Below are 24,355 nucleotides of genomic sequence, written 5' to 3' on the forward strand. Positions count from 1 at the left end.
ATCATCCACACAACGCTCAGAGGGAACGGAGAAGACTGCAGTGGCAGGCATTACGAATGATTAGGAGGACCATTGAGAAGAAGATTAGCTAGATAAAGTCTGTATTATGAAAGGGCAATTGTCGAATGCTCTCATCAATGAAGAGGAAGAGTTAGGAAAGCATTTTGTTTATCTCGTCTATACAGGGCATATTGAAGAACATGAAGCCGCAAATATACACCTCCAGAACGCTAGTTGTACAACAAGCAAAATATATACATCATGACATCGACCACATCTTGAGAAGACCATTAATTGTACCAGCACGGAGAAAAGCACATCAAAGTCAGAAATCGTGGAGAAATCCTTGTGGTATCAACGTGAGAAACGCCCAGTGCCTGAATCGAGATAAACCTCCAGAAAGAAAAACCAAAACTCCGTCCGGTCAATCGACGTATCTAAATCAGAACAGATCGTACGAGAAATCATGTATAGGATGATGAGGCGCAACATAGTATTCCTGGTAAGGGTGATTTTCCATTGAGAAATCGGCATAAGCCATAATCGGATTGATGGCACCGGGTGGACATCGTAAGTCGGCCGTATCGGGTGCATGCAAAGGGTTGTGACCATCAACTAGTGAGATGGTCTCGGTGGAAACAGATGAAACTTCTTGCTGATGAGGAATTTGCCAACCCCAAGCTTGCTGGAGGTCATTCCGGATATGATCAGCGCGCCGGCCGGTCTCCTCGACGATCCTGTCCAGTATCTTGATCACTTCTTCTTGTGCCTCCTTTGTCACCAAACACTCCGCCGCAACAGCTAGAAACTGGATGGACAAGCCAGCAAGGCCACTGCTCATAGTCAGTCAAGAGTAGTTCTCAATTACTCGGGATGAGTCCATACCGATCTTTGACGTGCGCCACAATGCCACAGATATCATGCGCATGAAGCTGCTGCATGTGCTCCATTTCAGGGCTGAAGTCAGATTGCGAGAGACGAAGTCTGGCGAGCATCAACCGTGACACATGGTAAAATAATCGAGCGACTATAGCGGATCGCTTGATCAACCTTTTGAAAACGAGTTAGTGAATATGCCCTGTAGAGCAATAAAACCCAGTAAACCTACCAGATCTCAGGAAATTGTGATTTGGACCTGGTTTGCCACGGATGAAGATAGCCGACAGGCATCATGGATCGTGGTGCAGCTTTCGCCCACTGATCACACCAATCGTTGTATGTATTCCACTCCTCCTGGAAGTTATTTGGCGAACTATTCGAGGCCTGAGAATGAGATACAGAGGACCGGAAATTTGCGACTTTGGCACAGATATAAACCATACGATGAGTCCACGTTTCTTCGTTGCCCGCGATGTTGGGCTCCGCTGGGTCCATAGTCATCTTTACACCCCAGGTATCAGGATCCCAGGCCAAGGCCCAATTGTAGCGCATACAAATGAGCAGCTCCATGCCAACATTGAGCCAGAAGCAGGCGCCGCCCAAGCCTGGGGATCTTGCATCCCAGTGACATTCCTTAATGAGTGCTCTTGCCCCTGCAATATGGTTCATGTCTTGAATCGAGCGCGAGCTCATTAATTCGAACACATTGAGAACGACAGCGGTTGTAGCACACAATGCAGAGTCCCGATCCGGATCTTGCAAGGAGTGGAGTAGGTCCCGGGAAGCTATGTCATGAAAGTACGTCGCCTTCTCTTCGCCGTACGCAGGATTGACCAGGTACAGATGTCGAGCGCCGCATGCCATAAACGCTTTCAGAAGCATCGGCTCCTCCAATGCGTGAAATGGCAGTATTTCGGTGAACTGGTCAAGTCAGACGCAAGAAAGAGATGATTCACAATAGGAGTCCTTACATGCTTGACTGCATCCATAGAATCCATCCATAGCCCCACCTCCTCGACGAAGACCCGCAACAACAAGATGTCTTCGGGGTCGTTGAGATATACACGGCCATTCGAGTCCTTTGCTCCAACCTTCGCTGACTTGAATGGGGCGTATGAAGCACTCTGATCAGGAAAGACTGAATAATCCGCCGAGAGCGCATGACCGTTGAAGTTACCGCTTTGGTCAGGCAATGAAACCTGAGTGATTCCAAAAAGCGAAGACATGCTGTCCATAGAAGACAGAGGTATTGGAGGGCTTATCAGAGAGGGATACTCTGACGGCAAAGCCAATTCTAAAGGAGGCTCCATTCCCGGAGGGGGATATCTCTCGGCTCCACCCACATACTCCGACGCGATAACTCTGGATTCATCCCGGAAAGTGACAGATGCACCAGGAGGATGCGGGATACAGTGTGGAGGCGCCACGGTCTGTGTATCGATAAAATTTAAGCGAACGCCACGTCTGCATATCCTCCCAGATTTGCGACAATTTTGACACCGGTGCGAAGTCTCGTCGCATTTCAGATGGCGTTCGCGACAGGTCAGACAGCCCGTACGGACACGCTTTGGTTTGCCGCTGACAATCCTTTTCCGTCTTTTGCTCAATACACGTGGTGTGCTTGCCGGTGAATTCGTCGATGTTGGCACCTCACTCTCCTCGAAAAGGCTGGTATCTGGCGCATCGTCTTGGGGCGCTTGACCGGACAGTGGTTCGGGGTCAGCCGTGTTTGAGTCAATGTTATCACTGTCCGCATTCCCCTCCCGAGAGCGTGGATCAATCGAAATGTTCCGCTTCGACTGTGGAAAGGCAGTGTTGCCGACAGAAGCCATGTCAAGTCGTGCTAAGTCGTTCGAGCACTTCCTTCACTGACCAGGAACCGTCCCCGAGCACACGAGAACGAGAATCAGAGACCTTATATATCACCTCCATAGGATCCATACCTGGACCATTGCGTTGTAGCCACTGGGTTGGAGTCTCCAACGTCGAGCAGTCGCGGAGTCTAATGCCGCAAAACTGTTAGCTTGTGATAATCACCATCGGAATCATGGCAGTCTAATCCTCCGGGATCTTGTCTTACAGAATACAGAGCAGAAAAATCACTGAGCAATTTGTGTAGAGCGAATCCGTACACAGTGCTGCTCCTGGACGAAGGTGACGAAGCGAAGATTTGCGGGGGAATGTGAGATTTGGTGACTAAACCATGGGGGCCACTTGCTTTACCCCAAGTTGATCCCGAAGGCTTATCTGATTCGGACTACCACGAACTACGAAGTTCTAAGCTACAGACTGGAATGAGTCTATCACTGAGATGCGATCATTCACCGTAGTTAATTGCCATTGATACTTTACGGGTTGAACAATTTATGCTCGAATGCAATCCATTTACCATTTTATATGGGCGCGTCATGCACATATTTCTTCCCCCATTGCGTCGGGACTTCCTGGGAAAGCCATATTTTGTATATAAAGAATAAGAGAATACTTACAAGTCTTTGAAAAGACCAAGCGAAGCTCTAACAGGCTCGCCGCTGACTAGGAGGAGGCCTTGCTCCCTAACCTAGGCAAGCGAATACGAATGTGCATCATGAACATGATCGCTCCCCAGATGGCTGCGGAAAAGAAGGTCACACGGAGAGCTGCAGCATATGCCTCAATAACTGGGTTACAATTAGTAGGGGTGTCTCACATGTGCTGTTGAAAACACTAACCTTGCTGCTGATGCATTGGATCCAGGTTAGCAATAGCTTGAACCGATTTGCGGACGAGAAGAATGACGCTTTCTTTGTCGGGACCGGTCACCAGTTCGTCGAGCTGATACACAAGTGTATTCTGGAATATCCAGCTGCTCGTCGCGACACCCATAACTGATCCCAGGTTCCTAAAAAGGCCCAGAGTTGTCGTAGCCACAGCCTGCTCTTCCTGGGCGCTTGTAGCCAGTACGGATACCATGAGTGTGGGAAAGGAGAAGCCCTGGCCGAGACTGGACAGAGAGACACAGATCATTGCGACTAAATCAGGAGTGTCTTTACCAACCAAAGCCGCAGCACAGCCTCCGATCAAGAGGAAGAGGCCGCCAATGAGCATTGTCGGCTTGAGACGCTTGGTCCAAGTGATCAAGAAACCGGTCGACACGCTAGAAACTGTGACAGCGAGAGTAGCAGCGACCAATTTGAGACCAGAATCGGTAGGACTTGCCAATTTTACCGCCTGGAAATACAGCGGAGCATTGAAAATCATAGTGTTGATCGAGATTGATCCGAAGAAATTTCCAAAAATGAGGCTGGCACGAGGTTGCTTTGACAGGAGTGATATTGGCATCACAGCCCGTTCAACGTTCCGTTCATATCGCACAAAGACCACGGCTAGAACAATTGATAAGGCTAGCGATGAGATAACGAGGGGGTGAGTCCATGCGAACACATTACCGCCTAGGTTGAGACCCATGATCAAAGCAGTCACTGTGACCACAAGTATGAAGGACCCTGTCAAGTCGATACTTCTGATCAATTGAGACACGCTCATCCGACCCACTTTTGCTCTCTTCAGGCCCAGGTCTGCTGGAGTTGTCCAAGCTGCGACAATGAAGTAAACGAAGATGAACGGCAGCTGCACAAAGAACGCACCTCTCCATCCCACATGATCACACAGGAAGCCACCAAAGGCAAGCCCAAGGCAGCCTCCAATTCCAAGGGCGAGATTGATATAGGACTGGTACAACCCTCGATACTCGATACGTACAAGGTCGCTAGACAAGATCATCCCCATAGAGAAAACACCACCAGCTCCAAGGCCACAGACAGCACGGGCAGCGATGAAACTTCCAATACTTTGCGCGGCTGCACACCATGCTGTGGTCACGAAGAAAACAGAAATGGCAAAGAGATAGACCGGCTTTCGGCCGAACGTGTCCGAGATGCGCCCAAAAAGTGGAAGGAAGGCAGTCGATGTCAGAAGAAAAGCGGTCGAGAGCCATGACGCAGAGTTCGAGGCATGAAAGTGCGACGTGATGACGGGGTGGCTAGAGGCCATTAAAGTCGAGTCAAAGAATCCGATCGCATAACCCAATAGAATCCCGGAGAAAATGAGCCAGAAGCGCATGGGTGATACGCCGATAAATCGGGAGGCATAATCATCTTTTTGACGCGCTGAGCAGTTTTCCGGGTCTGCGTAAGCGCCTTTATGCGCGATAGGGACAGGAGGAATATGCTCGAGGCTCGGTTCGATATCAAGACCCTGAGGTAACGAACTGACTCTGGTGAGGTTGAGAAGAGCTTCCTCATCTTCTGCTGGGGAAGCAGTCGATGTCGAGACCGCATCGTCGCTCTCGTCTAACGCCGAATAACTCCCGGCATTTGAGTACAAAAGTCGGTGTGGAGATTTTGTCTTGAGCAGAGGAGTGTTTTCATCAATGTCAAGGGGCTCTCGCTTTGGGGGCGATGGTGTTCCGCCCAGCCCTTGGGCGACGGTCATTTCTAGGAGAGTCTGTACAGAGAAATGGATGTCAAGAATAGTGAGTTCGGAACTTCGGAGGCAAAACGAGTAGAGAAGATCAAAGTTTTTCTGCCTTTGTTATAAGCCGACTGCCGAGTTCAAGAACCTTGATGGAAAAGTTGAGCATGGCACTGAGTCAAGATGCTGCAGGCCTCCAACAGTGAGAACTTGCAGTCTTATACCTGAGGTAGTCGATAAAGCATGGGTCTAGCAAGACACGCTAATGCACAGGTAAGGTAGTTTTGTGATATCTGTAAGCAGGCATTTGAAGTGACTCTTACGCCACAACGTGTTGAGATTACCTTACCTTACCCAGTTAACTACCCCTCCCCTGGGACTTTTATGTCTTTTTATTACGCTAATCCAATCAGAATGCCCCAACCTATACAATCAACTGTTGATCGATTTCCGATTGGTCCAAAATGAGTCATCCGACCATACAATTGCATCTGCATCTGCACCCGCCGCTAATTCCGGTAGTCTTCGCAGCAACTCAAGTCCAAATGGAACTATCTGGCTGTGCTTCTTGTTCAAGATGATCGCTGGGATGGCACTGGTCCGGGCGGATCTTGTCCCGATCTTAGGGCAGGCTAATGTCTATCCCCCTCTATGGATAGGCACGTACTCTCAATGTCAGCTTCAACTGTCTTTGAGCAAGATTGATAGACTCAATATCAATGAGCAAAGTCCAGACATGGATAACTCAATAATGCACAATTCATGACAAACATCGATACAATAGTTATGGGTACAAGCATTTTTCCCAGTCGAGAAGGCAGTGTCATTTGATAAGGGAGTGAGGGGAACCGATAAGAAATGCCATTGCGCCGCTTAAAGATCTGTCGTTTCATCATTCCAAGGTACATAGCCGTGCTTGATAGACCTGGAAAAGCGTATCTTTTTTGCATTTTTACATTTCTTAAAATCTATACAGCATTGAGCCGAGATTCCAGAGCATACTATTTTTAATTCGAATCGCCCCTTTCCTAGAACAACAATGCCTTCTCCGCTGCGAATCGCGGTCCTCGAATGCGACGCCCCTCCAGCCGATTCAAATGCAAGATACGGCGGATATCATGGCGTCTTTTCGCTGCTGCTCAAAGAAAGTGCGAGAGCCCTCGGGCAGCGAGAGAGACTAGACCCAGAGACTGGCCTCGATATTTCCCGCTGGGATGTCGTATATGCACAAGAGTACCCCAGATTAGAGGATGTCGACGCAATCCTCTTGACCGGATCTAGTAAGTAGCCACATCTTCATACACTTGGTTGTGATCCTTGGTTCTACGTCCACGAATGTCCCATTGTGCGACTGGACCATTTGAGTCTGTGTGTGTTTGTTTGTACCCTCTCTGACTCATCCTTGCAGAGTACAACTCCTTTGACGACGACCCCTGGATTCTGAAGTTGGTCGAATACACAAAACGGGCTATAGACGATCAGCGTGTAAAGATTCTGGGAGTCTGCTATGGGCATCAGATCATCGGACGTGCGCTCGGGTCCAAAGTCGGCCGAAGTGACGCAGGATGGGAGGTTGCAGTATGCGACGTGGATCTGTCAGAGGAGGGAAAGAAGTTGTTCGGAAAGGATAAGCTGGTAGGTCATTCTTGGTGAAAACCACGAGAGCGAATATACACAATATTGACAATTACAGCACATCCAACAAATGCATCGCGACATCGTATTCGACTACCCACCGAACGTCGTTCCACTTGGGTCTTCCCCTCGCTGCGCCATACAGGGGATGTATAGGCCCGGGCATTTTATCACTGTCCAGGGTCACCCGGAATTTAGAGAAGATATTGTGTCGGAGGTTGTCAAGTTACGGACGTCAACAGGCATCTTCTCCAAAGAACAAGGAGAGGATGCACTGAGTCGAGCAGGGAAGGATCATGATGGCGTTGCCATTGGCGTTGCTTTCCTGAAGTTCTTGCTTGGAGACATTCAATAGATCTGGTGGTGTGAGTAGCTGTACGCAAAGTTGAGCATGTCAAAGATATAGAATTTTTTTTTGATATTGGATCACTGCATACAGATCCGATGGTCTATTCCATTGCTTCATTTCTCACAGGATATGATCAAACATGCTCTGCATGGTCAGATCACCATGAAACGAAGCTCTGTTACCCCCAGACTTTTCACATAACCGTGACTACCCTTGATTCACCCACTAGCTCCAGGATCCTCACGCTCCAGAAATGTCGGATCCATATCTACCCTTCGCTCAAACTTCGCCCACCAATCCTGAAAGCTTTTCAAAGACACAACCTCCTGGCCCTTATTACTCGGATCGGACGACGCAAAGCTCGCCAGGAAGTTGAACGCATTCCCGATAATGCGCTGCGCCAGAACCTTCGTCGTAAGACCCTTCTGCTGCCGCTGCTCCGGCGACTGACGCACGAGATCCGTCGACGTCCCCGAGGATGCTGTCTCTGCCTCGAGCGCCGCAACCTGCGGCGCAACAGTCTGGACCGGCTCGATCGAAATACCCAGCGTTACCATACCGTTCACTGGCGCACCACCAGCGGCACCGCCGGTGCCTTCGTCCAGCATCTCATCCTGCTCTTCGGCTTCTGAGCGGCGGGGCGGTGTTGGTGAGGAGCCGCCTTGGACTTTGAAGATTGCGGAGGGTTTCTCGTTGGCTAACGCGCCGAGAAACCGGAACTGTGGGCCATTGGGTGAAGAGGTGGATTCGGGTAATTGGATGTAGATTGCTGCGGCGGTGTCTTGCGGAAGGACCGTGCCCGGCAAGAAGAACACGACGACTTCTGTGAAGGGAGGGTTGAGAGGGAATGTGAAGGCGAATTTGGTGGCCTGGCCATTGGGCTGTGCATCTACCGCAACGATATCTGTGAGGCAGGGCCGGCCGGGGACGATGACGGAGAACATGGCGGGGAGGCGGGGAGGGAACGGCGGTAGCGAACGAGTATTGGGTCAGGTTATGTATGATGCTGACGTATGAAAGGCATGTAGAAGGGTATCAGAAGTGATAGTAATTAATGGTACACAGCCGTGTCAAGCCACCGGCTCAAGGGTGATATGCGGCATTCTGATTGAGCTCTAAGCTCTGGGACCAGAGCTATTGAGAAATCCCTGGCGCATTCGATGATGGAACCTCCGAGAAAGACTGCGAGTGACGAAATGCCCTTATCGATAAGGGTTGTGGCTTAGCGTGCCGCATGTATGACAAGGCAGAGTAGATTAGATGCGCTCAGCCTAACTTCGGCAAGATTGTATATAACACTGGATATTTTCGTTATTGGCAAAGAGTGTATATAGTTGTCTGCTTTTATTTCATCATTATATACAAGCACAATGGGAAGGTCATATCTCGAATTGGTGAACGAATGCGACAAGTATTACACCTTTGCTCAGCCCCTCTTCAATTGTTCTAATTCTTGACAGATTCCCATACTACGAGGATAATCCAACCTTCTATGCAGCCCACTTGAAGAATTTCCACGCTTTCAAAGTAAGCGGGTGTGATGCTGTGCTCGGGTATATCCTCAATTCGGTGGTGGAAAAGTTCTACTGGCCGGGGGATTGCTGGTCGGTCGACTCTACAAGTCGAACAGTCACCCTCGTTACCCCTCCAAATGCGACAGCCGACCAGCGAAGCCAATTGGTCGCAAAGACTCTCCGTGAAGTAGTCAAGAGGGGCACCTTTGACATATTGAAAGGATGGCGCAATGAGCTCTACCCTGTCTACGGTCCAGGCGGGGAGTTCCTGTTGGAAATGGAACGGAGCGCGAGTCCGCTCTTCGGCATCGTCTCATATGGTATTCACTGCACTTGCTACGTTGAAGACGAAAACGGACTACGCATCTGGGTCCCGAGACGATCACGGACGAAGCAAACATACCCTGGAATGCTGGACAACTCCGTGGCGGGCGGAATGAGCACCAAAGAGAAGCCCTTTGAGTGTTTGGTCCGCGAGGCGATGGAAGAGGCGTCTCTTCCCGAGGTTGTGGTCAGGCAAAACGCCCGCTCCGTTGGATGTGTCACGTATGTCTATGTTCGTGGAGCGCGGGCTGGAGGCGAAACCGACCTGCTGCAGCCTGAGGTTGAATACGTCTACGATATCAAGCTGAGCGCTGACGTTACTCCGAAGCCCTGCGATTCAGAGGTCGAGGAGTTCAACCTATACACTATCGAGGAGACCAAGAAGGCACTGGCAAATGGTGAATTCAAGCCCAATTGCGCCGTTGTATTGATCGATTTCTTCATCAGACATGGGATCCTGACACCCGAAAACGAGCCCGATTACCTGGAGATTGTCGCAAGGATTCACCGCCGCCTTGAGTACCCAACAGTATCGCACGCCGCGAGGTAGGCTATAATGCTGCCGGAAGTTGCACGAGCTAGAGACGAACAGGTAGAGATGTTTGTGTCATGTTAAGTTCTTCTGTTTCATTTGATATACCCAATCATCCAATCAAACGCCGACGCTGCAACCCAAAATGAAGAATGCAAATACAACTTTTCTGCCAAGCTTAAAAGCGAAATTGCTCGCAAGGTTTTGGAGACACAAGTTGACGGAGAGGGTTCTTTCGTTTATTTCTTGAGGAGCAGATACACGTAATCAATGCGGAGAGGAGCCAGCTTCTTGTAGGGCCCTTCGAGGTAAAGCAACAGTCCGCCAAAGGAGACAAAAACAGCCCTGTATGCGCAAATCGTCAGTAAATGCGCGGTGCATTAAAGGTCGATCCCCCGGTCGAAATACAGGGCATGGGGCCGGAAATCGAGTCTTACATGTTACCCTGTGTCGCTGCCTCCTCGAACCGATAGACCTTGCCGTGGCAGACATAGTCATAGTCATTCGCCAAAGTCTGCTCACCGGCTCCTACTTCTCTCCAGCTGGCCTTCGCCCCTGTAGCCTCCTTGCCGTCCAGGGAAAGTGTCGAAGCAAGTGCCATAGAAACCGACTCGCCAACCGCGCAGGGGTACAGCTCACTGTTGATATCGAGAGTAAATGTGGTCATGGAATCGGAAGAGGTGCAGGTCAGACGAGAAACGCGATCATATTTCTGCGAATTGATCGCAGTGATCGTGAAGGTATCTTCGAAAAGGAGCGGATCCGACATGATTGCGACCGAGCGATCTGAACGAGACTCGACGAGAAACTGTTAGAAAGGCGTGTGTAAAGAGCGAATATATCGACGCAGCTCTGGTATTGACGGATAAAGAGAGGCCACAGGATCGTGTGGATGTCGATTGTCAACGTACTGGCCAAGCGGTCTTGAGATCGGAGAATTGAACGGCAGCTTTTTTTGCTCAACTTTTAGCGTACCGCCGCTTTAGTTTCCTTCCGAGAGCTGCCCCGCAACAAATTCTCAAGAGAGCTTCGAGCTCCCAAAAACCCACAACAACCATTGCAGAAAATGTCCTTTCGCAAGCGCAATATAGGCTTGTCCGGAGCCGTCGATCGCACGTCTATCGCCAATACTTCTGCGCAGGCGCCGCAAGCCACCACTACTACAGATTCGCATCCCGGTATCCGTCCCTCCCCCGACGATGGGCGACCAACTACTTCGACAGGCACACGATCGCTCGACAACCTTCTGGCGGGGCACGGAGGACTTCCTATTGGGAAAATACTCTTAATTGAAGAGAATGGGACTACAGATTTTGCGGGTGCACTGCTACGATATTATGCCGCTGAAGGTGTGGTGCAAGACCAAAAGGTTCACGTCATTGGGATGCCGGAACAATGGGGTAGAAGTCTCCCAGGCTTAATAGGTCCCGCAGACATGCTGGATGAGAAATCCGATAAGAAAAAGAGCGAGCGCATGAAGATTGCTTGGCGGTATGAGCGTTTGGGAGAATTCGGTGCTGGAGTCGCGGGGTCCCGAGGTATGCATCGTCAACGAATGCGCCTCAGCATCCAAATCTTACATGATGAAATTGTGCTGACAGAAGTAGCTCCTACTGTTTCAGGAGAACAGAGTCCAACAGTTGCTGATATGAACAAGCAAGAGGCGTTCTGTCACGCCTTTGATCTCACAAAGCGTCTCACCCACCCTTCCATATCGAACTTGACATATATACCCCTCACGCCGTCGAATGAACCCTTGTTCATCTCGATTTACAAACGTCTTCAGACAGCAATTGCTTCGAGTCACCCAAACACAGTACATCGTATCGTCATTCCATCCTTACTCAACCCTACGATATATCCATCCGAAGTAAGCCAGCCAGACCATGTTCTGCCCTTTCTCCATGCATTGAGGGCATTGATGAGTACCCAGGGTCACCGCATCACGGCAATGGTCACAGTTTCTTTGTCTCTCTTCCCGCGCTCGTCAGGACTGGTGCGATGGATGGAGATAATCAGCGACGGAGTCATTGAACTTTGTCCTTTCCCCCATTCGGCCGATGCCCTCGCAACATCTGGGGCTGCGACATCACAGGAGGAGCCACCACAAGGCATGCTCAAGACCCATAAGTTGCCAGTGCTTCACGAGCGTGGTGGCGGAAGTGATCAGAACGTAGGACAAGACTGGGCCTTCACCCTGAGCAGACGAAGATTTGAAATCAAGCCCTTCAGCCTACCACCTGCTGAAGGAGACAAAGAGGCACAAGATGCTGCGGGACCCGGCGGGATGCCGAAAAAAGCGGACCTTGAGTTCTGATTGCATGTCCACAGAGCTGGAAGATTACACTAGCAGATCTTGTTCACTACTCTTCATGGTCTGACGGCACCAACATGTTGTCCAACTCAATTTGTTCGGACATAGAGGAGCCAGTGTTGACCATAGTTCGAAGATAATGCCTGCCATAGGCATCGAGTCCAGGCCTTACGGAGACTCCTGGAAAATAGGAGCCAAGGCGACTCCGGCGAATCGCTGAGATACCCAGCCACCCTTATATAGTCAGCGCTGGGGTGATAAGCAACAACTGCAAAAGCAGTGCCTACCTAGAAATAGGAAGAAGGGCGCGAAGAAGACCAAGAAGAGCAGCATTAAGAAGTTCATCGTGGCAGTGCCTACTAGACCGTCGAATACCAATAAAAAATCCTTCCACTGGTAGTCACCAAAGAAATATAGTTTTTGGCCGTGTATATTGAGATCAACCAGATGCAAAGTAGATCTGAAGTCTAAGCTAGTCTCGATGTCTCCGGTCCGTTTGCGCTGCCGAAACAGTATACCCAAATAGGATTAGCTTCGTTTCTCGTAGGGTACATTTTTCTTCTTCAGCACCTCCACCCACTACTTTGCTCTCTTCTTTTTTCTCACTCGCAATCTGCAGCTTTGGGTGACATCTGTAGCTCTGGCTCTCGCAGCTCGATATCCAGAGCAGGTCACTCTTCTACTACCGAAATTCTTCTGATGGTAAGTGAAATGTCATTATTTCCTGGTTTTTCACGTATCCTCACATGATTATACAACTACTATAATCTGTCAATCCCCTGAAGCTCATTTATTTATCTCAAAAAAAATTCGAGCACACGTGATTGAGAAACGTATCGAGAATGATTTGTCTACCCTTGAACGCTCTATATTCTGCTTATCTCTCCTGGAGCTGGAGGCTAACGTCGACACCGTCGCAACAGTGATTGATTTAAGCAATTGTGCTATTGTTATCGTCAAGAATGGATACTCAACCTTCCCTCCCTATTCCGATCTCGTATATCTCGGGTAGTTACTATCTATTCTCAATTGATGCTGTCACGTATTTGAGACGCGAACATCACATCTGTGGTGTCTTGATCGGTACCCTGCCACAAATCCCGCAACAAAATGTCTTCCTGGGCTTGCCGCTGGAGCTGATGCCGGAAGAGGCCAGGCTTCTGGTGGAGAAAGGTGTAGCTTGCATTGTAGACGAGGTAAAATTCCAGAAGGATGGAATGAAATCTATCATGGAGGCAGACCGGCAGAGGTACTTGCAAGATATAGAAAACCAGGGTCTCCAAGCAATGCGCCTTCAGACTAGCCGAAAGGAGCAGAGAAGGGACGCAGTGTTAAAGAATTTAGATGAGAAGAAGGCAGCCAAGGAAAAGAGAGCTGCTTCAAAACAGGTCTCCGAAGACGGCGTGCAAGACATGCCGGGCTCTGAGTTTTTTCCGGGTGACAATAAACAAACGGATTCCACCCAGATATCACGACGAACCTCAATTGCAATCCAACCACAGACCGCCATGGGAATCACTCCCGCTACATCCGATGATATTCTGCCTTCTGATCTGCCTGCTAAGCAGCTACTGCCACTTCCGGAAGTGCCATCATCGTACCCCTTGTTTGCCCACCTACACTCGGAGGGCTATTATCTATCACCGGGTCTCCGATTCGGCTGCCAGTACCTCGCTTATCCTGGCGACCCTCTGCGATTCCATTCTCACTTTCTGGTCGTGTCCGCTGAATGGGATGAGGAGATTGATTTGATGGATATCATCGTCGGCGGGCGACTAGGGACCGGTGTCAAGAAGGGCTTCCTGTTAGGAGGAGCTGAGGAAAAGGATGAAGACTCGATCAATGAATCAGGCAGTAATGTGAGGACTTTCAGCATTGAATGGGCGGGAATGTGAAGCTGGATTGTTGGTGCTTTTACTGCACCCCACGTTTTAACTCACACTGGCGAGCAGGCCATACATATTGCGGTCCCAGCGGCACGCTCGTGCTACCCTCGTCAGGTGTCCACTCCGCGCTAGGGCTTCAGTTCTGGGTGCGAACTGACCCGGATCCTGTCACTTCGAAAGAGACAGATCAGCCTGCTGTGCTGCTCGATGAAATGGAAATCTGCATTATCAGGGCCAGCAGGCCATAACTGGGTTGGAATCACTAATCGGTAGCATGGATGTGAACCCAGAACATGGCAGACGGTGCTGACACCAAGTATGCGCCTTGCGCACATCCCTGTCGTCTACTGAGTCAAAAAGACAAGATAGGATGAAGAACAATCAGATCTCAAAGATATGGTCGGTCGACGAGGGGATTTGACAAATCATGCGAGTGTTATGAATTGAGATGCAATGCTATTCAGATGGGCCCTGCGAACATCGCAGTGGACGCACGATTCTTCGGGGATTGCATAGCTTTCGAGGAAAGGGAATTGTTGCCCCGGGTTCGCGCCGCAACAGTGTATATGTACTCCATTGATAGTCGAAGAGGAAAGACAGAGACCTGCAGTTCCGAATTCTCAGAACATACTATGTGCGGTATTCTCCGGGACATGAGCTCTCAAGCCCTGATCCCGCCCTGGCCATCTTTCGCAGCAGAAGTCGGTGATCAGATGCTCCTTTTCCCTAGATGGTGGTTTTACCAGCAGACGACTGCTTAGTAGCGTGTTCGGCGGCCCCTTTCGCCTGAAAGTCATGCGACCGGGTCATGGCTAGTAAAAGCCTACATCGTCAAATTTGACAGTGTGCTGTCGGGACCCGATGCTACTAGATGTATTCCACGTTTCGCCATTTGAATTTCTTGTTGGCCCGATCGACTGGGCGATTCTCAAACTGGCTGCCGTGAAGCTCAAATGTAAGTGCCTTCTTGGCCTTATCACCATCCGACATAGCGGTGTCTTCGTCATCTGCCGACGGTAAAGGGACAGAGAAGCGGAAGATGGTATGTTCTTTCGGAATAGCTTCACGGCGCAAATTAGCCCAAGGTTTACTTCTCCAGCCGCGTAATGGGATTTGCAAAAGCGAACTCACTTTTCACCTCATCCTTCTCCGTGACAACCATAAAGGTGAATTTCGTGTCCCTCGCCACGATTCCCTTCACACCCACCCGGCCCGCGCACCGACTCCGAACAACCTCAATTTCAGCACCATGAAAATCCGCAGTAACCAGCTTGCTCCCATGCGACTGTGGCGTGATAGGAACCTTTCGAACTCGTAGGTCCAGGATCTCTTGCATATAGCCAACCCATAATTTGTGAAGCTCCTTGAAGATGGAATATTTGCATTCCTCCTTGGGAAGATCGTAAAGGCCCGAGATGCGCTTTTCGCGCGCGGAGAGTGGCTTTGGTTTCTGCTTGCGCAAGAAGTATTCCTTTTTGCGGATACGGTGCAGGCGACGTCTCTCTCGGTTGTCCGCGGGTGTGGGGGAGGTCGGTCTGAGGTAGAGGGGTTTTTGTTTGACGCGCTCTGTGAAGAGCTGTTCTGCTGTGTCTGGTGAGTGGGCGCGCGCAAGAAGCTCGCGAGCTATGTGAGGCTTCGGTGTGGTCATTGTGCAGGATATAGCTCGTTCCGATGACCGGACCTGAGCTCAGAAGAGTGAATGAGGAATATGGGATGTGGTGAGGACGATGGAGAAGTATTTCAACTTGCCATCTGGAAGACCTGGCTATCACGTGATCTTATATGCATTGTAGATAGCGCTTCTTCTTCAACTCTGTAGACCTTACAACAACATCTTGTTGAGTTGGTCAGTCAATATTAGACTCGTCAGGTCTTTTTCAATGAGAGCACATAAATGTGGCATGTATGGATATTTGCCTAATGGCGGCATAGATGACTATTCCCATATTGCTCGACTACACTCATCTTCGAGTGGGCTCTCCAGATTCCGAAAAGCTCAAGGAAACGTTTCTCGGCTCTATGAACTTGCATTGAAGTTCAATCCTCATAACTGGAGGACTTTTGCTCCCGCATCTTCGATGCCAAGTGCATGGGATGCTTCAGCCGGCGATAGACTGCGCAACTCAGAGGCGGAATTCTATATTAATTTCGGAGAAGACGGTCACACTGACCATTCAGCTTCTGAAAAGTCCAAATCTCAAGCTCAATCACAATCACAATGCCAACTGTCTGTCGAGGTTGTGACCTCCGCACTCTTTTGGCCCTCGGTTGCAACTCTCTTCCCCGCATGGGGCCACAGGGCCCTCTGACTCGAGTGCTGATATAACGAATGAACGGGAGGTCGTTCTTCATTGAAATTCGCTCTCAAGAGCTTATAGCAAGCACCAGTGACTATCCTTGTTTTATACAAGTTCAACATGGTTGTCGATACGAACGATTTCCCCGGGCTGCCACCTTTCCCGAGTGACATACCAACCGCTCCCCTACTGCGTCTATCTCTCCAGAAGCTGCTTGCGCGTGACGCGAACGAGGTCAAGAAGCTGATGCAAGCATGTGAAGATCTAGGGTTTTTCTACCTCAACCTCCGAGGCTCCGAAGAGGGCCGTGACATCCTCAATGATGCGGACAAGCTGTTCCAAACAGGCGAGAACCTCTTGAATCTCAGTCTGGAGGAGAAACTACAATACGACTTTAGCAACCAGAACTCCTACCACGGCTATAAAGCACAGGGTGCAGCGGTCGTCGATCGTCAAGGGAATCTTGACCGGAATGAGTTTTACAATGTCTGTCCAATGCACATGGACGTCCTTCCCCGTCGAAGCTAACAAGTCGACCAGGTCTCGAAGAACGATATCCTAGGCATCAAACCACCACTGCCAGCCCCAGCAATCCTCCGTCAAGCTCGTCTAACTCTCGAATCATTCATCCGCACCTCCCACTCAATCGTCACGCTGATCCTCACCCTCCTAAACGACAGCCTAGGCCTCCCACCCTCAACTCTACCAAACCTCCACCGTCTCAACGCCCTCAGCGGCGACCAAGTCCGCTTCATCAAAGCGCCACCCCAGCCCGCGGACGACAGACGCACCGCACTAGGCGAACACACCGACTTCGGCAGCATCACGATCCTTTTCAACCGTCTCGGCGGGCTGCAGGTTCTCCCGCCCGGCGCAGACGCGCAATGGGTCTACGTCCGGCCACTCCCGGGCCACGCGATCGTCAACCTCGGAGACGCAATGGTCAAGTTTACGAATGGACTGTTCCGCTCGAACATCCACCGCGTGGCGGCGCCGCCTGGCCAGCAGGCTGATTGGACTCGGTATAGCCTTGTCTACTTCTCCCGGCCGGAGGATGATGTCGTCCTCAAGCGGTTGGAAGGGTCGGATCGGATTCCGGAGCTGAGAGAAGGTGATGTCGAGGAAGAAGTCAATAGCAAGGATTGGATCATCCGTCGCGCGTTGGGGAAGAGGGTCGATTTGGGGGAGGTTGACTTTGAGAAGTCGGCAGGGACGGAGCAGTTGAGTCGGAGGATAAAGGTGTAATGGTGTTCTTTCTGTGGATTTTTGATTGAATGCGCAGGGTATGTAGTGATAGTAAGGGGACATAAAAATGTGTTCAGTGCACTCTATCCTTCTTACACTACTAAGGAAGATATGTGGATGACTATCTATAAGGGTACTGACAAGCATAGTCCTAGGATCATTCCCATCATCCCATGCGAAGTATACATAATCCCTGCGCACACAAAGCTAGCCCTGACTCATGAACTATAAAGCAACATAACTGAATAGCATGTAGTGGCATTAAAGCGTGTAGGAATCTCAGTCTTAAATAAAACGCACGTGGTCCAGGCTTCATTCAATCAACACATTGAAGACAGCCTGAAAGTCCTCACACACCTTGATGGCTACACATCTTGCATATTCACTGAGTACTGCATGCATCTGTTTCAGGTCACTTCCCCACAGAACACTACCCCAGATTCTCATACTCTTGATTCACTATCTGCCAAAATTAAAGTTACAAGTGAGGCATGCCCTAAGAGCTGTAGTTCCTTTTACTTCTAGAGAGTAACACTAAGTATGATCATGCTCACATTCGTTTCAGAAGATCTCGAACGGTGAAGCATAGTTTTTTCTATACTCCTTACCTTTTAGAAGCTGCTCGCCGGTTCTTCTCCCGCATGGCTATCCTCAGTTCTTCAACTCACTCACATATGAAGCCGCCTCATCTACACTTGATCTCCCTCCTAACATACGAAGATGCATTTCAACATGGGCAATAACATCTCTCGAGCGCCATATACCAGTCAGAGCTCAGAGTCGGAGACTTTGTCTTCGGCATTGAGCACACCTCGATCATGGAGTATCTCGCCGCCGACATCTCCCAACTATTCCGAAGGGTCGGAAAGCATTGGTGAAAACGACGCCGGTGAGGGTCGATGTACCGCTGACACTGCGATTCATGCTTCGCTAGACCGAAAGAGTCTCGAAATGACAGAGCGACAGGGCCGTTCGCGAGTCTTCGGAATACCCTGGTCAGCAGAACCGCAGCTTAACATATCCGCATCCAGTAGAAAACAGGACATTCTTCAGGACATCCGAACGAGGCGGAGCACATTTCTGCTTTCGCACATGGACATCATACTCCCTCTCCTTGGCCGCGCAAAGTCTTTTGAAAAGCTGGCCAACAGAAACATTTCCGCACCTGCTAAAATACTAGAATATGAAAGCCTTAGTGCGCAGCCCAGAGGGTATGTTGACTATAGCAGCTCCCGTCTTCGTTTTGGGCTAACTTTCGGACAGCCTCAGAGCAGAGTTAAAGCCGTACCAGCTTGAGGGTCTGTCTTTCTTGGTGTACCTGTGCCGCAACGGCGCCGGTGGTTTTCTCGCCGACGAGATGGGTTTAGGCAAAACGCTCCAGACCTTGAGCCTCTTCCAATATTTGAAAGAACGAGATGGTGGACATCCAAACAGCAATGTGCCCTTTCTCGTCGTGTGTCCGCTAAGTATCCTGGAAACATGGTTAACAGAAATCGAAAAGTGGACACCCGACCTTCGAGCATTGAAATACCATGGCGGCTTCGAGCAACGGGACATGGTGAAGAAGATGGTATCTGCACAGAAAAAGCCCAGTATTTTCAAGAGTCCGACAGACATTGTGGATATTGTGATCACGACATACGAGACTTTGATCTCGGAGATCAACTGGTTCTCAAGGGTCTTCCTTTGGCGAGGTGTCGTCCTTGACGAGGGCCACCGGATTAAAAACAGTCGTTCGAAGAGATCGTTGGTCCTTAATCGCATCAAAGCAGAAATGAAGCTCGTGCTCTCCGGGTAAGTTGCAGCCCTTTCTATGAACCGAATGTTGCTAATTTGCCGCGTTCACAGTACCCCGATACAGAATGACTTGAGTGAGCTATGGTCGATTTTCCATTGGCTTTACCCAGAGATCTTTGTGCCAGCCACGGAGAAGCTTTTCCAGGAAGCCTTCTCCTTGAGCGATGGAAAATTTGACCCTGCATTTCTCGAATGCGTCAAAGATTTCCTGAGGGTGATCATGATCCGAAGAACCAAGGATACGCCCGGAGTTGGATTGGATATTCCTCCAAAAAAAGAAACTGTCCTTTCGGTGCCTTTATCGCCTGCACAGCGTTCGTTGTATATGAGGATTCTTACAGGTGCAGAAACCTGGAAGTTGCCCTTGAATGCCTCTGATACCTTGCACATTCAACTAGATGGCCCCTTGTCTGAACAACTAGCAGTCGAAAAAACATGTTCTAAGACAGTCAATTCAGTGTCCGAGGGCTCTGCAAAGACGCCTGGGCCTGGAAAGTACCGTATCACGGGAAATATTCTCATGGAACTGAGAAAGGTCAGTCCGCGAGTTCCCTTCCCATTTTGTGCATGACTGACATTGAGCAGTGCTCCATTCATCCTTATCTTTTTGCAGACGCGATTCCCAATCCCTATGAACTAGGCGAACACCTCATCGATCAATCAGGCAAGTTTCTGGTGCTGAAGAAGCTCCTTCAACATTACATGGCGACCGAGACAAAAGTCATTGTTTTCTCAAACTTTGACCAGGCTATCAACCTATGCGAGGACCTAGTCATGATGCTCCAAGGCAGCAACCGAGCCTTCGAATACGCACGGCTCGACGGGAGAACCACAGGGCCATGGCGCAAGGTCATGGTGCACCTTTTTCAGAACGATCCGAGATACAAGGTTTTCCTGGTTTCGATTAGAGCGGGCGGGGAAGGGCTAAATCTGACCAGCTCCTCTGTGGTTGTGTTCTTGGATGAGGATTGGAACCCTCAAGTGATGCGACAGGCCGAAGCACGAGTGCATCGAATTGGACAAACCCGGCCGGTCGTGATTTATAAGCTCCGTTCCACAGGCACAGTTGAAGAGCAGATGAGCCGACGGCTCGTCAAAAAAGCCTACATCGCAGACAGAGTGACCGACAACATACACACTCATTGCCCCGGAAATGATTACCTCGATATGCTCAAGACTGAACAGGTGGGCATGCCTCAGAACTCGACGGATACATTTGGCTTGCCTTCGCCCGTCTTCGTGGATCAGACTTTCTTGTCTCAGAAACAAATTGATACAGACGAAATGGTCCAGTGGGACATGAGCACTATTCTGAACAAGTGTTCAAGTACCCAAAAAGACGGAGGGCTCTCCGGATGTCTCACCGTTGAACAGGAACAACTCTGGCTTGAGAAGGCCGACAGAGTCAGGACAAACCTGTTCAATGGGATGACGATTGATACAAGCGGACGCCACCTTACAGTATATGCTGAAGAAGATAGCAGCAATCTGCTCCGCTCTAATCGTCGCATTGGTAAGGAAAGGACGGTCATGATCGACGGCTATGCAGTGAGCAAGGACAGCCTGAGTCCCTCGGTCGAAGAGCCGGCGTCCACTAATAAGGAGTGTGCCTCACCCACGAACACCTTTACCCATCAAATAGTGAGTAGCGATCCGAATCAAGGAACATCGCATGCTAATACATCTCAGACGTGCTTCGTATGTCATCAGTTCAACGCGGAGGACTGCGACATATGCCCTCGTGCTTTTCACCCTGCTTGCCTTGGGAGCGTGATCGACGAAGAACATCCGAGTTCGGGAACTTCAATTTGCCCCCATCATTATTGCTGGAAATGCCACAAGAATGCATCAGAAGCGGGACGCCTCTTGTTTTGCTGCAGACGATGCGTGAGGGCATTTTGCGACGAATGCTTCTACTGGGACACGACCACTTTCGTCGGAGCAAACCCCGCGTATGAGGCACTGGGGTACTTTTCCAAAAATGCCTTCTACATCGACTGTCTTATCTGCAGGTGTGCCGAAAAACGCAAGCGTGCATCAGAAACCGAAGGCTGCGCAGGAAAGCGAAGGAAGGTGGTAGGAGGGGAGAGTTGACGCAGGGGACTTTTGCTTTCTGGGGAAACGTTGGAAGATTAGCACATCATACAAAACGTTTACGAGATTATCTAGCCCTCGAAAAGCAGAAGGCAGTGTTCAGGACATAACGTTCATACCCAAACTACCTTACCTTGAAGGAATGGTGCTTCTGTTTGCTTGCTGCTAGTCATCGTACGGATACCAATGTTACCGTCTTGATCTCTCAAGACCCAACTCCACTTTCGCACATTTACTCGACTCGAAACAAATGTATGCTAATGTCCACTAATTAGCCTTCTGCTCGCACGGTGTACTCCGTAGTGGCAACAGTAATCCCAGCAACCAGGATAGTTGCAGTGAACAAGGTGCAACAACCTACCAAACAACTCTCCGAGCCAGGAGTTAACTCTCCGAGTCTTCTGGTCATACGCTGGGCAACATGCTGTACTTTGCCACATGAAGTTTCTTTCCTTCCAGGAATGGGTTGATGCAGAACTAGCTGTCCAGGCTACAGAGGCCACTAGTATCTTAGACCGGCAGTAGTGCGTGAACACCGGAACACTGCATTTAGCGGATTGGATCCTATTTGTTCCCACTGTGCTGGGATGCAACAGGTGGAAAGTTGAGAGAAGGATAGCGGATGAGGACAAATACAATGCTGGAGAGGGGTAAGTAGTTGCCCCCCTGCTGTTAATGGCAGTTGAAGGATGCGCAGTAATGTGGCTTGGTTATGGTTTGAGTAGTCCGATGCCTGAATAATAACCTGACAGTACGCTCTCTATCCAGAGCATTCGGCCCATATTTCGTGGCAATGTTGGAGGTCTCCTATAAAGAGCGAATTATTAGTTTATGCTCATTGTTCTGACCACTAGCATTGGCCTCATGACACAAACCAGCCCCGGACTGTACGACACCACCTCTCCGCTGTACAAGTCTCTAATGGAAGAATGGATGGAAGCACTGTCCGCAGGCGTGAGTCTCCCGACAGTATTGGCAGTCTCTCTGTCCTTTAAGCCTAACGCAATGGCTCTGATTGTATGCCAAGGTCTCATGAATCCTCCAAATCCTCCGCACGCCACCTGAGAATGCGACGGCGGCTCAAGGTACCCCACTGCGCTGCGGCAAGTGGCAATCAATAGCAATGGTGTACAGGAGAAAACGCATACCAATGAAAAAATGCGTCAGATATACACCTCTCCAGTGCAGAGCAATACAATAGCTGGGACCTATATCATCATCACTGCTTGCCTCGCCCGCCCAATGCATGAAATACATAGAATACCATATATGGCTCTGGCTTGTATTTCTGGTAAGGGTATCCGTACAGAAGCGGAATTCTGGTACACCTGAGCGGGGCAAGCGGACCGAGCCGCCAGGGTGGATAAAGTGCAAATACATCATGGTACAATTAAAGTCAGAAAATTGTAATTATCAACTCAGTACTACATGGTTTGAGCAAGTTCATCCTGTCATGTATCATGCTCATTTACTGGCAATGGCAGAGGATGCAAATAGCTATAGTCAGCTTCATCAAGTCAACAAGTTTTCTGATCTGGTCTGAGCCTCGAGTCCAATTGTATTATACGATGCAAGCTTATTCAACCTGAAGCACGCTTCTGACATAATGGATATGGATTATGGATATTTGCTTAAGCATGTTCAACTATTCTATGGCACTCAAGTAACAATGACTCGCAAGCCAAAGCCACACCCTGGGCCGACTAGGAGTTCAGTCCACCAGAAGTAATCTTATAGCTCCTGTGAAACATATCAAGAGACCGAGCGAACCTTGACCGCTTGACGTCGAGGGACAGGGGGCAGAATCAACGGCCATAAAAATGAATCAGGTCTGGCCGGATGCCCGAGCTTGGACATTAGACGGCTGGCTCGGCCAGGCTCGCTGTTGCTTGCTTGCTTTAATCCAGGTCTAATCAGTGCAATGTGAACTATCACATCTCCTAAACTTTAGCCGGACTAGTTCCAACGGTTTTGGAGCTTGTCCCAGAACACAGGACGTGACGAGTCAGAATAGTCAACTCGCGAGGATCATGCTCATCTATCATCTCAGATCCAGCAGATCTGGGGAGCTCGCATAAGCACATGGGCCAAATGCAAATGCCGGCGTTGTGATAGATAACAAAAGGGATCTGACAGGTGTAACTACAACTACCGCAGTCAATCCATACTCAGCAGATCATTCAAAAGGGGTCCGATTGTGCTACCTTACAGTCGCAGCCTCGGTTCCGACGTCCCCTATTTGAGAGCTCGAAAGTTAAAATGCCCCAAATGGAGGACCAGACTGGCTGTCCGGAAAACCCGTCCATTTCCGTCATTCAACTAGTCTCTTGGCACGTAAATCACTCCCTTAGCGTTGTGGACTCGACCCGGCTCTTATGGCAACGATTGACTCAATAACAACAGGATTTTCATGATAGACAATGCTATTGATGAGGAAGACGTCGGCCCTATGGCAGGTCAATTGGTTGGAAAAGGGCAGTCCTGGTCACGTATATACGATTCTGGAATGAACTTGACGGTCTAGACCCTAAGGTAGTAGGACTTCCTGACATTCCCGTGATACATCCACACGGAGTATCAATACGGATTTCCTAGGTGCCGGTTGGCACTGTAAGTTTTCCAAGAAAAAGTGAAATCCAATGTCATTATTCTCCGGCCCCGACAAACTCCCGGAATCCGTAATTCCATCACCCAAAGCGTGGAACTCAATGGACGCCTCAACGGAGGAACTAACTAAAAGAAGACTGGGACGAGTAGCAGTCACGGCCTGAATATGCCTAAATCAAAGTAGTGGATTCTCGTCTTCCGCCACAACCAATAACCCCGGTGAGATCTGGCCAGCGATTGCATGACATGGCCCGAGTGCTGCATTTTCTGGTTTTGGCGTGGGTCGCTACCTACTCGTGTGAACTCTGTTAGAGTGCTTTTCGTACGCGAAGTTGGGTGTCAAGTATGTATTAATATAATATTAGTTATTGCGTCGGTTACAGACGAGATAGATTAGTTCGAAGAGGGAGATTCAGGGGATAAATGAGGA

At 49.7% G+C, this 24,355-nt stretch overlaps 11 protein-coding genes across 11 annotated transcripts; 6 read left to right on the forward strand and 5 right to left on the reverse strand.

Annotated features, from left to right (window-relative positions):
* Positions 1–150: 150 nt before the first annotated feature.
* Positions 151–3,047, reverse strand: P174DRAFT_510414 (Zn(II)2Cys6 transcription factor). Its single transcript, XM_024831671.1, has 5 exons — positions 2,960–3,047; positions 1,851–2,881; positions 1,109–1,800; positions 886–1,050; positions 151–833 (listed from the first exon to the last, which is right to left on the reverse strand). The coding sequence occupies exons 2-5, from the start codon at positions 2,709–2,711 to the stop codon at positions 443–445; spliced, it is 2,109 nt and encodes a 702-aa protein (XP_024685978.1). The 5' UTR covers positions 2,712–2,881; positions 2,960–3,047; the 3' UTR covers positions 151–442.
* A 145-nt stretch (positions 3,048–3,192) lies between these two features.
* On the reverse strand, positions 3,193–5,599 carry P174DRAFT_439160 (putative MFS multidrug transporter). Its single transcript, XM_024826728.1, has 2 exons — positions 3,591–5,599; positions 3,193–3,539 (listed from the first exon to the last, which is right to left on the reverse strand). The coding sequence occupies exons 1-2, from the start codon at positions 5,350–5,352 to the stop codon at positions 3,415–3,417; spliced, it is 1,887 nt and encodes a 628-aa protein (XP_024685979.1). The 5' UTR covers positions 5,353–5,599; the 3' UTR covers positions 3,193–3,414.
* A 355-nt stretch (positions 5,600–5,954) lies between these two features.
* Positions 5,955–7,368, forward strand: P174DRAFT_439161 (type 1 glutamine amidotransferase). Its single transcript, XM_024826729.1, has 3 exons — positions 5,955–6,611; positions 6,740–6,966; positions 7,025–7,368. The coding sequence occupies exons 1-3, from the start codon at positions 6,371–6,373 to the stop codon at positions 7,319–7,321; spliced, it is 765 nt and encodes a 254-aa protein (XP_024685980.1). The 5' UTR covers positions 5,955–6,370; the 3' UTR covers positions 7,322–7,368.
* On the reverse strand, positions 7,249–8,458 carry P174DRAFT_439162 (OPI10 family protein). The gene has a single exon (XM_024826730.1). It carries the CDS (start codon positions 8,257–8,259, stop codon positions 7,534–7,536), a length of 726 nt encoding a protein of 241 aa, XP_024685981.1. The 5' UTR covers positions 8,260–8,458; the 3' UTR covers positions 7,249–7,533.
* Positions 8,459–8,607: 149 nt separating this feature from the next.
* Positions 8,608–10,000, forward strand: P174DRAFT_510418 (thiamine pyrophosphokinase-related protein). Its single transcript, XM_024831672.1, has 2 exons — positions 8,608–8,726; positions 8,776–10,000. The coding sequence occupies exons 1-2, from the start codon at positions 8,686–8,688 to the stop codon at positions 9,701–9,703; spliced, it is 969 nt and encodes a 322-aa protein (XP_024685982.1). The 5' UTR covers positions 8,608–8,685; the 3' UTR covers positions 9,704–10,000.
* P174DRAFT_458058 (DNA-directed RNA polymerase core subunit RPB8) lies at positions 9,925–10,454 on the reverse strand (the record flags this gene model as incomplete). Its single annotated transcript, XM_024829612.1, has 2 exons — positions 9,925–10,030; positions 10,123–10,454. The coding sequence occupies 2 exons, from the start codon at positions 10,452–10,454 to the stop codon at positions 9,925–9,927; spliced, it is 438 nt and encodes a 145-aa protein (XP_024685983.1).
* A 261-nt stretch (positions 10,455–10,715) lies between these two features.
* On the forward strand, positions 10,716–12,330 carry P174DRAFT_510420 (elongator complex protein 4). The gene is made up of 2 exons (XM_024831673.1): positions 10,716–11,223; positions 11,293–12,330. The coding sequence occupies exons 1-2, from the start codon at positions 10,752–10,754 to the stop codon at positions 12,000–12,002; spliced, it is 1,182 nt and encodes a 393-aa protein (XP_024685984.1). The 5' UTR covers positions 10,716–10,751; the 3' UTR covers positions 12,003–12,330.
* Positions 12,331–12,961: 631 nt separating this feature from the next.
* On the forward strand, positions 12,962–13,894 carry P174DRAFT_458060 (tRNA splicing endonuclease subunit SEN34; the record flags this gene model as incomplete). Its single annotated transcript, XM_024829613.1, has 1 exon — positions 12,962–13,894. One exon carries the CDS (start codon positions 12,962–12,964, stop codon positions 13,892–13,894), a length of 933 nt encoding a protein of 310 aa, XP_024685985.1.
* Positions 13,895–14,752: 858 nt separating this feature from the next.
* P174DRAFT_458061 (RNase P/RNase MRP complex subunit) lies at positions 14,753–15,533 on the reverse strand (the record flags this gene model as incomplete). The annotated part of the gene is made up of 2 exons (XM_024829614.1): positions 14,753–14,946; positions 15,017–15,533. The coding sequence occupies 2 exons, from the start codon at positions 15,531–15,533 to the stop codon at positions 14,753–14,755; spliced, it is 711 nt and encodes a 236-aa protein (XP_024685986.1).
* A 310-nt stretch (positions 15,534–15,843) lies between these two features.
* P174DRAFT_501976 (putative oxidoreductase, 2OG-Fe(II) oxygenase family) lies at positions 15,844–17,507 on the forward strand. Its single transcript, XM_024831062.1, has 2 exons — positions 15,844–16,668; positions 16,723–17,507. The coding sequence occupies exons 1-2, from the start codon at positions 16,303–16,305 to the stop codon at positions 17,425–17,427; spliced, it is 1,071 nt and encodes a 356-aa protein (XP_024685987.1). The 5' UTR covers positions 15,844–16,302; the 3' UTR covers positions 17,428–17,507.
* Positions 17,508–17,892: 385 nt separating this feature from the next.
* Positions 17,893–22,800, forward strand: P174DRAFT_501977 (putative nucleosome remodeling complex ATPase subunit (Snf2h)). The gene is made up of 9 exons (XM_024831063.1): positions 17,893–18,638; positions 18,691–19,221; positions 19,276–19,759; positions 19,810–19,892; positions 20,163–21,300; positions 21,459–21,570; positions 21,872–21,968; positions 22,173–22,272; positions 22,346–22,800. Exons 1-9 carry the CDS (start codon positions 18,148–18,150, stop codon positions 22,352–22,354), a joined length of 3,045 nt encoding a protein of 1,014 aa, XP_024685988.1. The 5' UTR covers positions 17,893–18,147; the 3' UTR covers positions 22,355–22,800.
* Positions 22,801–24,355: the final 1,555 nt, after the last annotated feature.

The sequence above is a fragment of the Aspergillus novofumigatus genome, assembly GCF_002847465.1.
Source record: "Aspergillus novofumigatus IBT 16806 chromosome Unknown P174scaffold_2, whole genome shotgun sequence".
Lineage (NCBI taxonomy): Eukaryota > Fungi > Ascomycota > Eurotiomycetes > Eurotiales > Aspergillaceae > Aspergillus > Aspergillus novofumigatus.

What these genes read in the sequence shown, in the direction of transcription:
- P174DRAFT_510418 (XM_024831672.1), top strand. Translation starts at nt 8,686, where the DNA reads ATGGGAAGGTCATATCTCGAATTGGTGAACGAATGCGACAA. An exon ending in TTGGTGAACGAATGCGACAA is followed by an intron (nt 8,727 to 8,775) that starts GTATTACACCTT and finishes AATTCTTGACAG; the next exon opens with ATTCCCATACTACGAGGATA.
- P174DRAFT_501976 (XM_024831062.1), top strand. Translation starts at nt 16,303, where the DNA reads ATGGTTGTCGATACGAACGATTTCCCCGGGCTGCCACCTTTCCCGAGT. An exon ending in ACCGGAATGAGTTTTACAAT is followed by an intron (nt 16,669 to 16,722) that starts GTCTGTCCAATG and finishes CAAGTCGACCAG; the next exon opens with GTCTCGAAGAACGATATCCT.
- P174DRAFT_439160 (XM_024826728.1), bottom strand. Translation starts at nt 5,352, where the DNA reads ATGACCGTCGCCCAAGGGCTGGGCGGAACACCATCGCCCCCAAAGCGA. An exon ending in TCCAATGCATCAGCAGCAAG is followed by an intron (nt 3,540 to 3,590) that starts GTTAGTGTTTTC and finishes ATTGTAACCCAG; the next exon opens with TTATTGAGGCATATGCTGCA.
- P174DRAFT_501977 (XM_024831063.1), top strand. Translation starts at nt 18,148, where the DNA reads ATGCATTTCAACATGGGCAATAACATCTCTCGAGCGCCATATACCAGT. An exon ending in ATGAAGCTCGTGCTCTCCGG is followed by an intron (nt 19,222 to 19,275) that starts GTAAGTTGCAGC and finishes CCGCGTTCACAG; the next exon opens with TACCCCGATACAGAATGACT. An exon ending in AAATACAATGCTGGAGAGGG is followed by an intron (nt 21,969 to 22,172) that starts GTAAGTAGTTGC and finishes TCTGACCACTAG; the next exon opens with CATTGGCCTCATGACACAAA.
- P174DRAFT_439161 (XM_024826729.1), top strand. Translation starts at nt 6,371, where the DNA reads ATGCCTTCTCCGCTGCGAATCGCGGTCCTCGAATGCGACGCCCCTCCA. An exon ending in AATCCTCTTGACCGGATCTA is followed by an intron (nt 6,612 to 6,739) that starts GTAAGTAGCCAC and finishes TCATCCTTGCAG; the next exon opens with AGTACAACTCCTTTGACGAC. An exon ending in TGTTCGGAAAGGATAAGCTG is followed by an intron (nt 6,967 to 7,024) that starts GTAGGTCATTCT and finishes TGACAATTACAG; the next exon opens with CACATCCAACAAATGCATCG.
- P174DRAFT_510420 (XM_024831673.1), top strand. Translation starts at nt 10,752, where the DNA reads ATGTCCTTTCGCAAGCGCAATATAGGCTTGTCCGGAGCCGTCGATCGC. An exon ending in TGGAGTCGCGGGGTCCCGAG is followed by an intron (nt 11,224 to 11,292) that starts GTATGCATCGTC and finishes TGACAGAAGTAG; the next exon opens with CTCCTACTGTTTCAGGAGAA.
- P174DRAFT_510414 (XM_024831671.1), bottom strand. Translation starts at nt 2,711, where the DNA reads ATGGCTTCTGTCGGCAACACTGCCTTTCCACAGTCGAAGCGGAACATT. An exon ending in CTATGGATGCAGTCAAGCAT is followed by an intron (nt 1,801 to 1,850) that starts GTAAGGACTCCT and finishes TGACTTGACCAG; the next exon opens with TTCACCGAAATACTGCCATT. An exon ending in TCACAATTTCCTGAGATCTG is followed by an intron (nt 1,051 to 1,108) that starts GTAGGTTTACTG and finishes CGTTTTCAAAAG; the next exon opens with GTTGATCAAGCGATCCGCTA.
- P174DRAFT_439162 (XM_024826730.1), bottom strand. Translation starts at nt 8,259, where the DNA reads ATGTTCTCCGTCATCGTCCCCGGCCGGCCCTGCCTCACAGATATCGTT.